This window comes from Sebastes umbrosus, chromosome 1, assembly GCF_015220745.1.
Source record: "Sebastes umbrosus isolate fSebUmb1 chromosome 1, fSebUmb1.pri, whole genome shotgun sequence".
Classification (NCBI taxonomy): domain Eukaryota; kingdom Metazoa; phylum Chordata; class Actinopteri; order Perciformes; family Sebastidae; genus Sebastes; species Sebastes umbrosus.
Genome location: NC_051269.1, coordinates 28,521,289 through 28,539,372, shown reverse-complemented (window position 1 = coordinate 28,539,372; position 18,084 = coordinate 28,521,289). Strand labels below are relative to the sequence as shown.

General features: G+C 40.2%; 1 protein-coding gene across 3 annotated transcripts in view; it reads left to right on the top strand.

The window, feature by feature from the left end:
- slc4a8 (solute carrier family 4 member 8) overlaps positions 1–18,084 on the top strand; it is a 48,693-nt gene that overhangs the window by 20,162 nt on the left and 10,447 nt on the right. For 2 of the 3 annotated variants that reach the window (XM_037773337.1, XM_037773324.1), the window contains exons 3-10: positions 7,487–7,639; positions 8,114–8,249; positions 9,505–9,665; positions 13,552–13,728; positions 14,209–14,300; positions 17,375–17,532; positions 17,637–17,724; positions 17,840–17,986. In XM_037773337.1, coding sequence (XP_037629265.1) covers positions 7,487–7,639; positions 8,114–8,249; positions 9,505–9,665; positions 13,552–13,728; positions 14,209–14,300; positions 17,375–17,532; positions 17,637–17,724; positions 17,840–17,986 — 1,112 coding nt within the window. The remainder of the gene's footprint in view (positions 1–7,486; positions 7,640–8,113; positions 8,250–9,504; positions 9,666–13,551; positions 13,729–14,208; positions 14,301–17,374; positions 17,533–17,636; positions 17,725–17,839; positions 17,987–18,084) is intronic. The other variant, XM_037773332.1, reaches the window with a different exon arrangement.

Here is an 18,084-nt window from a genome sequence, read left to right as displayed (position 1 = left end):
AATACCTTTGAAATATGAGAGAATAAATCTGTATCTTTACCTTTCAAACATAACTGTCATCCGTGTCTTGTATCACCTCTGTTGCCCGCGACTTAGAACTTCTGATACCTGATCCACATTGATTATTTATTCTTCTCCTAATACTACTGCTGGTTGTTACAGTATATATAGTGATCCGTGTGCCCACTTTGTTACCATTAACGACCTTCACACCTGCAGTTTGCATTTCGGCTGGAGAAAATTATATTCTACATAATAACACTGACACTAACCAGTTCAAACTCTAACCATGAATCATATTTTATTATTCATCATAAAAATGTGTAATGTAACTGCATCCATCAGATTGCCTAAAAGAAGTGGAGTAAAGAGAGTGAAGTGCAGTACATGTATTTCACTTTGAAATGTAGTGGAGCAGAAGTATGGCATCTTAACCCTCCTATTATCTTTGGGGTCAATTTGACCCCATTCAATGTTTAACGGCTGAAAAATAAATGATTGACATCATTTTTTTGCTTCATATTTAATGACTTTTCCTAATTTAATGGGGACAACTGGGTAAACATAAAATTAACATGATGTTATGTTTTCAATGTCCTGTACACATGCTGTACGCATCGGTGTTCTTTGGGGTCAATTTGACCCCAGGCTGTTTTAGCTGTATAAAACATATAAGAAATATCAACATTTTAAACACATTTGTTTTGGTTGTTTTGGATGATATTGAGGTCACTATAACATGCAATTTTATAATCTTCAAAAAGCTTTAGGGCCCTAACCTAACATCACCATAACTGTAGTAGTGACAGTCTGATTCCTTCCCCCTATTCCAGTCCCGCCACAAAGCCCACCTGTTCTCCTCTGCCTACTCCTAGCCCCCCCTCCCCGTACCCATTTGTCCGTGTGTATGAATGTGAGTGCACCTGTGTGTGTCGTCTGTCCCCTGTTTGTTTCACACCGTCTCCCCCGATATTGTAAAGCGTCTTTGAGTCCTCTAAAAGCGCTATATAAGTTTAATTTATTATCATTATTATTAGTGCGAGAACCACTGATAGTTCACACGACATGGGGGAGGGGAAACATCATTCTCGCGAGAACTTTGATATTTCCCACGCTGCGGGGGCGGCAAAATATGGTTCCCGTGAAGATATTGATACTTCACACAACATAGGGGTGGAGCAAACATATAAAAAGCTTGCACAGCAGCCTTCTAAAGCATTTCTCTTGGTGCTCTGTGTGCTCTGTCTTTCTGCTCTCTCTCAACTGAAAATGACACCGCCGCAGCTTGTTAGCATGAGCCACCTAGCTGCTACGTTAGCACCGCGGTAGCTGTTTGGCTAGAAAGACACAATAACTAACCATAATATCTCTATAACTACATTTTTGATCAAATTGACAGCTTCTATTACACAGACTCATGACGGTTATGGAAAGTTAAAGTTAAACCTTTTCTCTCGCACAATTGCTGAGCCTCCGGCTGCGCAACTACTTGACTCAGAGCAGCTGTCAATCATGATGTCTCACCCCCTTTTCATAGCATCAAATAACTAATTAAAAGCAAACTTATCACAAAAATGAACACTTGAACATACATCAGCGTGATAAGAACTGCCTAAAATGACTGTTTTTTATTCCAAAAATGGTTTTATGAGCTGAAATGAGAGTTCAGATATAGCAGAATACAGGCTGATGTTTCACTCAACATGTTGTTTTTAATCTGGTCCCAGTGTGATGATGATGATGATGATGATGATGATGATGTGAGGGGGATGGAATGTATTTCCCTATGACACTACCTGTCATTTCATCACATTGTGATGTCATCCCATTCTCATGACATCACAGTGGAATGTCATCACATTGTGATGTCATCACAGCGGGATGTCATCACATTGTGATGTCATCAGCCTTCCTTCTATGTTGGCTTTGAAGTTTTCATCCTTTGACGTACGATTCGTAAGGATACACCAACACATTTGATTCTCACACACTTGCTGATATTGTTAGCTGACTGGTAACCAGTTGAACATTAACAGTCGACGAGGGTGACTGCAGTATTTACATCAGCATGGGACAAGCTTTGACGTTACCAAGCTCTTGGGAGCTGACGGACGAAATAGATGAACTCCTAATGGACCAAGAAGCCTCGGAGGCAAAATACAACGCTCTGAAGGAGCTCTCAGAAAACCTTTCCGAGATAGAACAGAACTTGGAAGGGAAAGTTCAACTGTTGGAGGAGGAAAACAAGGACCTCAGGGACCAGTGTGACCTCTTTGAGAAAGACAGGGAACTACAGGCTGAACTCCAGGCTGAACTCCAGGGGAAGGTGAGCCAGTTGGAGCAAAAGATCGACCAAAAGGACACTGAAATCCTAGATCTCAGCGAGCAGAAGGCGGATCTCTCTCAGAGGCTTACTGAGACTAGAGAAAAGCTGATGCACAAAAAAAATGAACTTGAAGACCGCGAGGTATCCTGGGAGTTAAAATACAGGGAACAGAATGTCAAGTTCTATCAGGACATGGGTGACAAAGACCAGTTCTACATGAACAAAATCAGTAAGATGCTGGATGACAACAAGAACCTTCAGGACAAGTTCAATGCGGACCTTGAGCAGAGTAACCAGAGCTGGCTGATCAGAGTCCAACAGATGAATGAGGAGAAGACGCTCCTGGAGGATATCTGTCTGGACATGAAGAAGAAGATGAAAGGACTCTTTTCTCACAGGGGGACCGAGGATCGAAGGACATCATTACAGAAGATGAAAAGCAAAATGCTCGAGAAGAAGGTGGAAAAGAAAGAGGAGGAGCAGGAAGCTGAGGTTAAACAGGGAACACAGCAGGAAGAGGTGGTGGGAAAAAAGGAGCCGGAGAAGAAGAAGAAGGGTTGTTTTCGCCGGATGTTCAGAAAGAAAAAGAGTGACTGTCAGGTAGAGGAGGCTGACAGCTCAGGTTCAATATCAGACACTCCCTCTTCCTCTCTCCTTAACCTCTCCGGCTTTCCTCCACCCCAACCTTCGTCCCCATCTACTTCATATTCCTTTCTCGACCTCCCTCGCCGCCCCGTCACCTTCTACATCTCCACCCACCCTCCACCCCGATCACCCTCCTCATCTACTTCATCTTCCTTTCTCGACCGCCGATAGTTTGGGTGATTTGAAGTGGGGTACTTGTGCTTGTATGACGTACTTATCCATAGTAGGTGTGATACTTACAGTGGATGGAAGACCTCATACAACCCCACTTCAAAACACCCAAACTATCCCTTTGACTTTTGGGGTGACATAGTGACTAAGTGATTAGCACTGTAGCCTCATACAGACACCAACAGCTGTCCGGCTGTGTAGAGTTTGTATATTCTGCCTGTGTCTGCGTGGGTTTTCTCCTGGTGCTCAGGTTTCCTCCCACTGTGTAGAGTTTGTATATTCTGCCTGTGTCTGCGTGGGTTTTCTCCTGGTGCTCAGGTTTCCTCCCACAATATCCAAAGATATGCCTTGTAGGCTAATTGGACACTCTAAACCCCAAATATGTTTTTCAATCAATCATATTTCAGCAAGGGGTTTCTCCTGGTGCTCAGGCATATATATATATGTACTCTATATTTGTGTATATATACAGTATATATATGTTTATATATATGTGTGTGTATATATATAATAATAATAATAAAAATAATAAATAAATAAATAATAAAGTCAAATGCAATTTTGATATGTCTCTCTCTCTGAATAAATGTATACAATATAAATACAACTGCATGACATTATGGTGGCTATAAAGTAGAAGAAGAAGAAGTTGTGATTTAAACAACGCTGAAGCTGATCAATGTTACGTAATAAAAGATGTTCCAAATGGTATTTTAGGCGCTGGTTAACAACATGAGCCGGTTCTGTAATAAAAAATTATATTTTGCAGTAAAAACCATGTAACCTTTATGACTGAGGGGCTCGTGATTACTTTTAATATTAGCATTATTTACTGGTAATTAAGTTACATTTTTCTTAAGTAATCATGCTTTGGCCAAACACCGACTCTGACTCATGGTTTTATAATTACGGTTATGCAAGGGATGGTAGTGCAGTGACAGAAGAGAAGGCTTTTGAATGTGTATTTACATGTAACAACAGTCATGAAACTCGCAGTTGGTCGTAAAACTGTTGGAGAATAAGACTGTGAAAATACGTAATTAGAAAGTCTGCACACCCAAAAGTGATGTATCTCTCGCTGAAGTTACGATGCCTGTGTGTTTCTTACTTGGATGTACTCACACCAAGCCCGCAGGATAAGCGCCGGGCTTTGAAGCAAAAAAATTGATTTTACTTTTTAATTTGGCGCATCTACGCTAGCATGGAGGGGGCGGGATTTATGACCTATACTGTAGCGAGCCACCAGGGGGCAATCCAGATGTTTTGACCATGTCGTCCATCTTTATATGCAGGCTATGGTCACAGAGTCTCATAAGTTAAGATTATCGTCAGAGATATTTTTATCTCTCCGTAGCAGAGCTCCATTATTTTTAACTGTTCATATTTTTTCCTAACAGTGCAATCACCTGTAGACTTAAAGGCATCATAAAACAGGACTCATAAAACCATAATAAGACAAAATAGAAATAAATAACTTAATGAGTGCCTGACTAATAACATTAAGCTTAATTAGCATTCCAACTAGAAATAAAATAGAAAAACGTAAATAAAACCGATACTTACTTGACGGGTGTATTCCTGATTTGATTAAACCTGAAAGAAAGAAAATAAGTGATATTTACAAGGGAAAGAGTTTTGTTTTGTTTTGTTTTGTTTGTTTTTTTCTCTTTTGGATGCTAATACCTTTGAAATATGAGAGAATAAATCTGTATCTTTACCTTTCAAACATAACTGTCATCCGTGTCTTGTATCACCTCTGTTGCCCGCGACTTAGAACTTCTGATACCTGGTCCACATTGATTATTTATTCTTCTCCTAATACTACTGCTGGTTGTTACAGTATATATAGTGATCCGTGTGCCCACTTTGTTACCATTAACGACCTTCACACCTGCAGTTTGCATTTTGGCTGGAGAAAATTATATTCTACATAATAACACTGACACTAACCAGTTCAAACTCTAACCATGAATCATATTTTATTATTCATCATAAAAATGTGTAATGTAACTGCATCCATCAGATTGCCTAAAAGAAGTGGAGTAAAGAGAGTAAAGTGCAGTACATGTATTTCACTTTGAAATGTAGTGGAGCAGAAGTATGGCATCTTAAACAACGTATACATCTTTAAGAAAAGTACCTATACTTCAGGATTGTACTTGCTTAAGGACAGTATACGGTCAGTTAATTACCTCACCACACACCACGAGTGACCTGACCTCAAACAGCAGACCTCCTAAGGACACTTACTGTGTGTACAGTATGATGGAGCAAGTCTTTCAGCATGAGTGAGTCACTTCTGTCATTCTTCTCGTCAGTCAGTCACTAGGCCCATTCTAGCTTTCCTGGAGGGATAATAACACGTTCAGAGATGTAGCACTCAGCTGCTGCTCAGTAGCTTTGTATCCTCGTTTGCACCCCAAAATATATTACTCATGCATAAACAAACACACACTTCTTCATCCATTTTATTCACAACAAACCAATTTGATTAATTGCCTGATTATTTCAACTATTCATTCTTTCATTTTAGAAGTCGTTGATATTCAAATAAAACTCCATTATTGTCAGCGTATCCTCGGTGCATTCAACACATTCAATTATCACGCATTGATGATAATTACAGATGGCAGAGATTGAGAGTAGTGTGGGACAGGAAGCAGAGACCTAACCCTCAGTTTAATGGCTTTCACTTCCAGTCTCTTTAACCATCTGAGCTGAGAGACCACAGTGCACCTTAATCAACTCTGCTTTCCCCCCCAGCAGTTGTTCCATCTGGAATACAGGAAGATGCCAGTTTTATCCTCAGCTAATTAGGATTTTATATCACCTCATCAGAAAGCCTGAAATGAAATGTACTTATGTAGGTATTTATGGAAAATAGACAAAATTACACCCCAACCCTACGACAGGACATGTATGTATCCGTTTCAAAAGTGGTGTGATAATCAGACAAACATCTTTGAAAGTATATGGGACAAACTGCAGTCACATATTATAAAAACTGCCAAATTAACAGAAGGTAAGCACAGCAACAACAAAAACTACAGGATACAGACAACAGACAAAATGTAAAGGTAACAAAATGTGACGGTACTAACGGTTTATACCACATTTGTTTATTGGAAGATGCCAAGAAGTAGAATCAAAAGACTGTTCAAAAACAGCATTTGGGAAAGGTGCAGACCAAAATTGAAGAGCTGATCTGATTTAAAAAAAGATCCTCTTAAAGGTCCCATATTATAAATATTTTTTTTATTATAAAGCAGGCTTAAGTCGTATATAAATACTGTGAAAGTGTCGAAATATCAATCCACAGGGAAATACACACAGCCCGTATTCAGAAACTCTGCCTTTGAAACAAGCTGTCAGAAATAAAGGGTTTTAGTAGAAACACAAAATACAAGTATGAACCTGAAAATGAGCACAATTTAGGACCTTCAACACTCTCAAGGCTAGAGTGAAAAATGTTTTAAAAATGACAGACATTACATTTAAGTTGCAACCTTCATCAGATAACTTGCCAAGAGTTTCATTGTGAGACTTTAAAGGTTCTAAATTTGATATTTAGAGCATTAATATAACAGCAAACAACGATTTGCTATGTAAAGATATAGAGGAGTAAAGTCTACCTGAGCAGAGAATGAAGTCGCTCTCCCTCTGTGTGTGTTGTAATCCAAGCTTCTTCGTGCTTTGTTAACATAGCCGGTATGGCAGCGCGTGCTTATAGTGCATGTGAGCGTGCCCGAACGCCGCTCTGCACTGCTCTCATATGGCGTTTACAGCCAATAATGCAATCTGAAACAACGGTGTCGTTCTGGAAGCGTAGCACCTACCCTCCAGTTCCCTCTCAGGTAAACACTGTTATCTCTGTCCGCACTTTTGCCGTTGTCTGCTCTCTTAGCACCATTAGCTGTGAGCTGCTGGCTCGCTGTCCGCCACGTTGAGAGCTGTTGAGAGACAATAGAAATGCTCCCAATCTCGCATTGAGTTCCTTTAAGTGTATTTACATATACACAGTTAAGGAAGGCCTGAGGCTCATCTGAAGACGATGGACAGCTTTATTCTTTATTAGATTAGTATTCATATATAATAAAGTACTCTTTATATCATCCTCTTCTGTATTTCTCTATGCTGCAATTACTGAAATCTCCACAATCTTTATGGGCATTAATATCACCATGATGATGTTTTATGGATATTCCAATGCTGTGCTGAACAATATTTTTGTGGAATAAACTCTAGTTGCACTTAAATGTGACAGTAAACCACGACACCAAGTATGTGTATAAAAGCATTACTCAGTAATACAAATTAAAATCTCTCCTCTCGCCTCTTTTTCAGGCCACAGGGCTCTGTTTGTTGGGGTTCGGATGCCTCGGCAGAGCCACCGTCATCACAAGCCCCACGGCTCTCGCCACCGCAAGAGAGACAGAAGGGCGGGAAGCCTCGCGACACAACAAAGCGAGGAAAGTGAGACGGCCACCTCCAGTCACGGTAACACACATAAAACCTCTTGTCAGTGTCTTTTGCTTTTCAAATCCAGTATTTTTTTAGGCTCATCCAGTCATTTATCGGTCAGAGAGAGATGGAAAACATAGACCTTTTGTCATGGCTCTGTGTAGAACATGCATGCATACTTGCACCCAAAGAGGAGGTAGTATTGTTAAACAAGGCCTATCAATACTGTTCACATGCTTGCACACACACATACAGCACCCCAGGCTAAAATTGACAATCCTACTAATTAGCTACCAAAGACCAGGAACTAGTCAGCATGTTGCATGTGTGTGCGCATGTGCTGTGTGTGTGTGTGTGTGTGTGTGTGTGTGTGTGTGTGTGTGTTCGGGGCCAGTAGTCATTTAAAAGGAATGTTTAGACAAAGTAAGCAGAGTTGTGTATGTTTGTGAAAGTCTTTCGAGAACCACATTTCACCTCTCGTAACTCCCTCACATCATCTCGCTTCATCAGACACGCCGTCCCAGCGGGTGCAGTTCATTCTAGGCACAGAGGAGGATGCTGAACACGTGGCCCACGAGCTGTTCACTGAGCTGGATGAGATCTGTGTGAGGGATGGCAAGGATGCTGAGTGGAAGGAAACAGCCAGGTCAGGATCTCCTCTGGGAGCTGTTGGCAACAATGCTTGGCAATAAAGCTTCTGACAGCCCGGCAGCTCTACAGCTGTATTGTTACAAAAAGAAATGTGTACAAGTGGTAGTTACATTACAGCTTAGTGGATCATTTTTCGGTCGGTTTGCTCAAGGCGAAAAGCTCCAAAGAGAGGAGCGAATCACTGCTGTGATCTCATTCATGCTGCTCAAATGCCAAATCTGAGTTTCACCTGCTAATGTCAAACCTTTTCCCTCTTATTGTGTGGTTGATATTTACATCAAAAGCATCTCTACTGGGAGGGAATGATGTAAACCACAATGTAAAAGACATAAGGTTGATGTATGTGTGGGACCCCAATTTTTACCTCAAACTTTATCAAAAATTACTTTATTATAAACATTATTTAATATTTATATTGCGGTATTTCCCAATAGCTGGTAATTTATTTAATACATTTCAGTGAAAAGAATACAAAGTTAATTGATATGCTTTATTTCCATGTCTGCTGATAAATAGATGATAATAATAAGCAAATAACTTATTTGAAATTTCGTAAAATTAGGTTACTTTCTTTGTAGACAATAAGTCACACAATGGTGAGACAGAAGTATCTTCTATTAGTTTTGGTTTTCCACCTCCGATGAAGAGCAGCTGCTTCTCAAGCCTAAGGGCCATATTTTAACCATTATATGCTATTTTAGCATATAATTATTAAATAATGTTTATAATAAAGTAATTTTTGATACATTTTGAGGTAAATATTGAGGTAATTTGGCAGTAATTCCAAAGAATTTTCAAATAGGTTACTTTCTAATTATCACCTAATTACCATGAAATTTGCGGACTGGAAAATTTAGTACCACAATGACAATGACAATAGCAAACAAAATCAATGCCAGCTTTATGCTTGTTGTTGGCAAACAAAATGGTGTAACACCCTATGAAATGTTCACATTCATTGCAAATAATAGGCTAAATCTACCTTGCTGCTGAATTAAATATATTGCTTTAGATAGTATTCATCATGACCAATGATATTTTGTTCAATCTCTCTAGATGATTCAAAAGTTGTGTGTGTTCACCTCTGTCTCTGTACTGCAGTCATCTCTACTCTTAACCAACTTAAGAAACCTCTTTGGCTCTCTTTTTTAAGTTGTTAGAAATTTGATGAATAGAATTTGAAAGATAAAACTAATAACACTTCACATTTACTTCTACTCGCCAACTTCTCGCCTGTCTTTACCTCGCAGGTGGCTGAAGTTTGAGGAAGACGTGGAGGACGGAGGGGAGAGGTGGAGCAAGCCCTACGTCGCTACTCTGTCCCTCCACAGCCTGTTTGAGCTTCGCAGTTGCATCATCAATGGCAGCGTGTTGCTTGACATGCACGCTGACAGCATCGAAGAGATAGCAGGTGAGAATTTGACCAACTGCCAGATCGCTATCTATCCTGAGAGAAAAAGGCAAGCTCTGTTTGAACAGCTTTTCATAAGGACATTGTAATAAATCAGTTTTTATCATTGGTGTAAGTGACTGGTGTCGCTTCTTCAAATAATTTGTCTTTCTCTTTCCTGCTCTCTAAATCACTTCTTGCTGCTGTCTTTGAGTAAATATCACATTCAATGATATAAAACAGACTCCATATCTCAGCCGAGATGCCCGCTGGATGTCTCCTACAAATCGATTTATCCTCCTAACTACGAGAGGAGGAGACACACAAACAGTACAGGCCTGCGGGCAGCATCATCATCATGCTGGATGTAGAAATAAAACACACAAGCAGACACACACAGACTCGAGTTGTCAATCCTAGAAAAGTCTAAATTACTCTCTTGAGATGTAAACATGAACAAGCACAACTCTGTCCAGTGTCAGTCCATACTTACAGTCCACCAGTGGCTGTAAAGGCTTAGTTAGTGGTTGCTCTGTGTTTGTTTTCCTGGAATACTGCAGCTGAACTTCTGTTGAACCTGATTTGCATTAAAATCTACAAATAGATAAAGCTGCTGCCAGTGCAGTTCAAGCTCATTTGCATGCAAGTATGCAATTAACTACGCACCTGTAATTTGCATGCAGGCACACAATTGGATAAGCATGTACGTCCATGAGTGAGTGAATGACCACAGTTTTAAGTAACAAATGAACGAACGCACAAATGAACAAATGGTTCAGCACTTCTAGCTACACGGTCATCTACAATTTAGTCATTAAATAAATTTAAACACATGTAAAGAATTGTCTGAAAATTATATTTCACGTTCCTCTCCATCCTATGGATGTGTAAAGACAACTGGATACAGCGTTGTAGGTGGGCTCCCGTTAATTCCTATGAGAGTTGCTCAGTGGCGCATGAAGCCAAAATGGCTCGACTGACGAGTGATAAAGTACCCGGATCATCCGGCGATCTTCCGCATCCATTGGGCCCATAGAGCAGGCGCAGTAGCATTTCCTTTAACTCCGCCTTCCAGCCCTCGCTCCAGCCGCGGTCTGGGGCTCATTCACATGAACGGAGGAAGAGAAATAACTCTGGATTCAGCTATTAGTACATTTTACAACTTTTAGGAGCTAATGATTTAAATAATTGATGATGATGATTTACCTAAAAAAAAAAAATGTGCTGATTTCCCAATGAAAGTCTATGGGAAAAAGTATTTTTGGGCCCAATGGCATCACGTGACGGACACAGAAGTTGTAGTACCGCCGTTTGGCCCCTACAAAAATTTGCTTTAAAGCTCGGCGCTTTTCCTGGGGGCTTGGTCCATCCACACACACACACACATACACATGCATGTCCATACACACATACAAATGATTACGTGGTTCAAGGCTCTCCATCAGTCAGTCTTCCTCATGGTCATATTATGACAGGTTTACAGCCTGAACGGCCTTGTTGCCTGCAGTCATTCCTCTTCTCCAGCTCTCCACTGCTCATCTCACTTCTCTCTCTTCTCCATGTGACTCCTGCCAGCAGCACCTGGACTCCACAAACAGTAGCCATGGTGGTGGAGGATATAGAGACGAGAAAGTTCGGTAACACTTCATTTTACAGGTCATGGTAATTAGGTGATAATTAGCAAGTAACCTATTTGAAATTTCTTTGGAATTAGTGCCAAATTACCCCAATATTTACCTCAAAATGTATCAAAAATTACTTTATTATAGACATTATTTAATTTTTAATGCTAAAATAGCATATAATGGTTAAAATAGGGCCCTTAGGCTTGAGAAGCTGCTGCTCTTCATCAGAGGTTGAAAACCGAAACTAATAGAAGACACTTCTTATCAGGCACAAATCTCGCCATTGTGTGACTTATTGTCTACACAGATGTAACCTGGTAGTTAATGTAATGATCCAGGGAGTTTTTAAAGAAATTTAAAAGAAGTTATTTGCAAATAAATTAAATGTATTATTTTATTATTAAATATATAATGGCATAATGTATGTAGAATGCATATCAATTAACTTTGTATTCTTTTCACTGAAATGTATTAAATAAATTACCAGCTATGGGGAAATAGCGGAATATAATTATTAAATAATGTTTATAATGAAGTAATTTTTGATATATTTTGAGGTAAATATTGGGGTAATTTGCAGTAATTCCAAAGAAATTTAAAATAGGTTACTTGCTAATTATCACCTAATCACCATGAAATTTGCGGACCTGTAAAATGATGTGTTACTGAAAGTTCTTTATTTCTTTACTTGTTTATTTTCTGGAAGTGAAGCAAACTGAGAGCAAGAGAATGTAATAGAAATGCTTGGAGTTGCATAAAATGCATAGTCTAATCCATACACCAGTTCTTTGAACATGACAGATATTGTTGAATGTATGACATTGTCATAAAAGTAACTGAAGATCACCAGTCAAGTGATGCACCCGGAGGAGGCAGAGCTGTAGTCTCAGATTAGAAGGAACATGATCCATCTCAAGTCTATGAAGTCTGCGTGGAGGCTTCGTTAGATGCACCATTTGTGGGTTTAACTTCAGGCGGTTCTCTCGGCACTGTCCTTATTAACATGGCTGATTATACTGGCGCTGAGCTCGACACATTAGCCCTGGCCTTGAAGTATGCTGAGAATGAATGCAGGCACTGCAGTGTGTGTGTGTGTGTGTGTGTGTGTGATAGGCCGACACTTTGATTGACTGTGGAGGAGGGAGGGAAGGAAAGAAGGAAGGAAAGATCCGGTGCTGACTCAGCAAGTCAGTATGAAAAAGAGAAGAGAGAGGAGAGCAGAAGGGGCGATAGAGATAAAGAGATGGTGATTATTCTCTGCAGTCCCGCATGACCTGACGTTACGTTGGACACATATTGACCGACCACTTCCAACACACGCTTTCTGCTTTCTGCTCTCTGCTCTCTGCTCTCTGCTCTCTGCCTTTACATGTTGACAGATTAGTACATTTTAACAAGAGAAATTAAAGGGAAAAGCAAATATTTCATAGTTCAAGGAAGGCTCTGTAGTCAGAGCATTAGGATTCTTTACCCACATAGACCTGGGGGGTCTTCTATAGCAGGTCAACAGTTTATGTCACAACGAAGAGGTGTACATCATCTGAAAGCTGGGAATCTGAAGATTAATTTGACATGCAATTGATTAAATTGTAAAAGTGTATAAGGGATTAGAACATTATGATAGAAGTTTGTGATGGCCATTCCCATGCTCACTTATGCCTCATAAGTTGTTGCACCAATGTTTGGGTTGATACAGACAGGTTTGATGCTACATTTGACCTTTTTAACCACTAGAGAATTGATAAAATTGATCAAAAATCCCTCCAAAATACCACATTATGACACCAAGACCTTGAAGAACACCACAGAAAGAAGTACATTTGTGATTTGGTATCAAAACTATTGATATTTGGAGATTTCTGCAAGAATTGCATTTTTCGGCGATTGGATGGCGAGCATTTCTGTTCTGGAAACTGCTCAGCAACCCCCTTATTGTCAAATAGCTAGGTAAGCCATACATCTTCTGAATGCCCTAGGTCTCTAGTTTGTGGTTTTAAAGCTTCATGAGGCAGTGATTATCCTAGAAGTCACCACAGGTCATTTTATACATTGAGGTCAAGTTTTGAAAAACGGTCTCACTCTTCATTTTAGACTCAAGATTGAGCCCGCTACAGCCACTTAAAGACAGTAATGTCGGTCGGGTCTTAGAGGATTAACAAGATTTCTTATAAAGTTCTGATCAAAATAGCAGAAATACATAGATACTTATAATAAAAGCTGTGTGATATCCTTCATTTGAATTGAAGTCTGATTAACATGAGCATGTGCGTGTTTCTTTGCAGACATGGTGCTGGACCACCAGGAGGCGTCCCATGAGCTGGACGACAGTGTGAGGGTGAAGGTGCGCGAGGCTCTGCTGAAGAGACACCACCACCAGAACGAGAAGAAGAAGAACCTCATGCCCATGGTGCGCTCCATCGCCGAGGGAACCCGCAAACAGTCTGAGTCCCATCTGACAGGTGGGTTTCACACTGTACACCACGTGTTACATTTAGTCATCGTTTTACACATCGTTTCTTGGTATGAATCAAATGTAGAAATCCACTGTCATGGATTTAGATTATAATTACTTTTGTTCATCTGTCTGCAGAATCGATATGAAGTCTTAGAAATATGACTTGACTTATAATTATATTAGTCAGAGACAGATTTGTTTGATATAATAAGATTACATCACAATGATGGATGAAGAAAAACTAGTAGGGAATAAAAGTAGACATGAGGAGCCTAAAAGTGACAAGACTAAGTTAACAGACAGACACACAGAAAAGCAAGATTTTCATGCTTTTAGGGACAGACTGACAAACCTGCAGCTAAGCATTACTGACCTCATAGTTTTTTTTTCACTTTGCACTTGGCAGGCCAATTATAGATATTTGTACTAACTCTGATCATCTCTCTCTCTCTCATATGCACACATCCACACTCTTACTGTCTAGCAGGGTCAGCCACATCTCCCCAGCCTCCGCCATCTACAGATCCTGCTAAGAACGGTGGCGGACACGACAACCCCCAAGTGGACCTCAGCAAGGTAAACAAGCAGGCACTCTGAACACAAGCTATATTCACAGAGCCTTCCCTTTCTGCTAAACAGCCTCGTTCTGCATTAGAAAAGTGCGCAGTTAAAACAACCAAAGACCTGATAGAACAATGTCCAAGCGTCAGGGAGAAGAAAACACTGAAGTTTTCTGAAAAGAAGCTTATTAAGTATGTATGATTGTTAAAAAAAATAAAAATAAAAACTACACAGTACAGAGAATTGCTCTAAAAGTTACTAAAAACAACAGGAAAAATCATCTCTGATGCAAAATTCACAGGAAATAATCTGCTCAAAATGCATCCAATTCGCTCGTTCAGTCGTCTAATTACTCAATGATGGAAAGGGGTCCCTGAAAGAAAAAGGTTGTGAACCAGTGTCTCAGTGCACGCTGTTTATGGGTGGATGGATGCCGTGAAGAACACAATAGAATATGAGTAAAGAAAAGGGTAGATGTGTTCAACACATCGGACAACAGCAGTGTTAGATCTTTTTTTGGTTGTACTAGCTTTATACATGTACTGTAGCACCCTGCTGAGATCTGTAATCAATGTTTGGTGTACTGTGTTGTCTACAACTAGGTCACATGGTGCCCCCTAGGAAGCAACTACATTTGTTCAAAGTGCACCCCACAGCGCCAGCCCATCACTGTAAAACTGTTAAGTACAGTCACGTAGGGCAAAGATAAAAGCTTCCGTTTAGCCATTCATTTCCACCTGGGATTTTGAGTGCATATCTGTACAGTTTAATATCATATTTGCCAACTTTGAGACCTAAAAAACAGGGAGTTTGAAACCAAAGCTGGAGATCTGGGGGTCCTCCCCGGAAAAAAAATTGAGTTTCAGAGACTTTGTTTCCTACATTCAGGTGACTTTTAACCCTTGTGTGGTGTTCATGTTTTTGTTACTCAGCCAATGTCTGCCGGTCTGTTGGATCCACCCCATTATTGGGTTTTTAAATCAATACAGCCATAACAATTTATGTAAAAATACTTAACAGATGTTTACTTTATCCCAATTACAAGCAATATAGACAGCATATGGTTAATATTTGCCATTTACTTCTGTAGGATATTATTTATGAACAAAAGTGCTATTTGTTTTTTGTGATAAAATGTAATAAAAAATAAAAATCAATTATAATGAAGATATGGGTGGAAAAAAACATTTATCTTGAACAAATATAAATGAAACAATGTTTTTTTTGATGTTTATTTCTTTGAACTTAATTCAAATTCATGTCAGTCTACACAACACGAACCCCATTGAACACATAGCCTATTCATGCCAGCTTATACAACACATGAGGGGCAGAGTTTTACTGTGTGTGTGTTGCATCTTTTGACATCCATATTTCTCCACTTGCTGGCTGCTGAGGGGCTCGTTTTTGAGCTGCCTGATGGACAGTCTCATCCTCTTCTTCATACTCATTGTCAGACTCTGAATTGACAGAAATGTGATCCTAATATTCTGAAAACTCTTCCTCTTCATCTTCTTCTTCCAAAAGTTCTCTCTCTTCTAAAATCATTTCTAAAGCCCTCTGAGCAGAGAGTCTTTTTGCCATCTTGATCGATTGCGATAAGGAGCCACACAGCCAATTTGCAGCTGGGATATAGTGTGAGAAAATATAGACTAGTTCCCGCAAGACAGAGGGCAAAATGTGTGAGAATGTGGGAGCAGACAGGTGTCGGTGCTTGAAATGGAACAGCAGGAGCAGAAAGACAAAACTCACACACACATATAGAAACAAAAACACACACACACAAACACACACACACACACACACACACACACACTTACAGCAGGCCCAGGTCAGAGGATGACAGAGTGTAGGTACTGTACACAGCACCTACAATTTCCACACATTTATCTCCCTCGGGAGTCCAGAGGACCCGAACATCACATATGTAATATAATTGTGTAGGGGGGTGTACAGTGTGCAGTCATTGAAAAATGTGTTCTTTTATATGTTCTTCATAGAAAATGAGCCAAGGCCAATGAGTCTGAGGTTGAAAAAATTATGAATCACATCATTTTTCTTTTAGTAAACATTGAAAACGGGTCCCACAGACCCCAAACACCACACAAGGGTTAAAGAATGAACATATCAAAATAATAAGTAGGTACAATGCAACAGCATTTTATGTTAAATACTTTAATACTTTAATAATTCTCAGCTAAGAATACAGAATAATATTCACCAATTTTCATGGATGCGCAACACAACAACAACTTTTTGTAGCAAAATGAGAGCGTGCTGTGATGTGTGCTCTCTTCCGCGTCACGTGCATGCTAGGATATGACATTTGGTGTAGCTGTATTGTTGTCCTTGTCAGTGGTTCTCAACCTCTTTTGTGCCAAGGACCCCTAAATTGATTTACACATTTAGGTCAGGGTCCCACATTTGATAAAATTTTCTTCAGGGACCTTCATATAAAAAGATTTTGGTCGTTAGATATGATTAAGATTAGAACAGTTGAGGAGATAACCGTGGAGATGAAACCTATGATCACAATAATCACGCTTATGACTCTTACTCACATTGAGCTTACTTCTATAGTAAATTAAATAGTGAAAATAAACTATTCCCCAATTCTTTGGGGACCCCCAGAAGCTCCCTCAAGGACCTCTGGGGGGTCCTGGGACCCATGGTTGAGGACTGCTGGTCCGGGTGGAAACAGTTGGGCTTATACACGATGTACAGTGCCAGAAACAGGTTGTGATAACGAAAAAGAAAAAGAGATGTGAAAATGTTGTCATGAATCGGGGGGAAACACAGGATGATTGTGACCCCGGGGGGAAACCTGGGCAGGGCGATGAAAAACTAGGGTCTCCTGGGAAAATCGTGAGGATTGGAAAGTGTGTTTAATACCGCTACAGTAGCACTGACTAGCATTTCAGGTTCTCTGGCATTAGGCTGCACCTGTGGTGGGACAGCTTTATGTACAACTCTGAAGACATTGCACTGTTGGTTCTGAAGTAACAGGATATCACTGTACCACTGTAGGTATTAAGATTTTTTTTTCTTTGTATTCTTAACTGATGTTAACTTCTGCCTTGTCTCATCAGGTGGACATGCACTTCATGAAGAAGATCCCAGAGGGTGCAGAGGCCTCAAATGTACTGGTGGGAGAGTTGGACTTCCTGGAGAGGCCCATTGTGGCCTTTGTCCGCCTCTCCCCTGCTGTGCTGCTCTCTGGACTCACTGAGGTCCCCATACCTACCAGGTAGATCGGCCACATAAACAGTGGTTTAGTCATAAAATAAAAATGCAAATTCAATAATCCAGGAATGCGTGACATACTCTAAATCATTTGCTGACAAATATCAGGTTCCTCTTCATTCTCCTGGGCCCAGACGGAAAGGCTCAGCAATACCACGAAATTGGACGCTCCATGGCGACCATCATGACAGATGAAGTAAGAACGCTCCGTCAATTAAAAATCAAACTTCAGAGACCTTCACAGAACAAATCAAATCTCAACAAAGGCAGCCAGTTAAGTTTCCTCTGTCCTTCACTTTTGTCTGGACCAGATCTTCCATGATGTAGCCTACAAGGCAAAGGACAGAAGTGACCTGCTGGCTGGGATAGATGAATTTCTGGACCAGGTGACGGTCCTGCCGCCAGGAGAGTGGGACCCCTCCATCCGCATCGAGCCCCCAAAGAATGTCCCCTCTCAGGTACACAGCTTTGATGACATAGAGATGTACTTTTCAGGTTTGACAGTAGCTACAACTTTGATCAGGTGCACTAAAACTAAGAGTGGTGTATATGAATG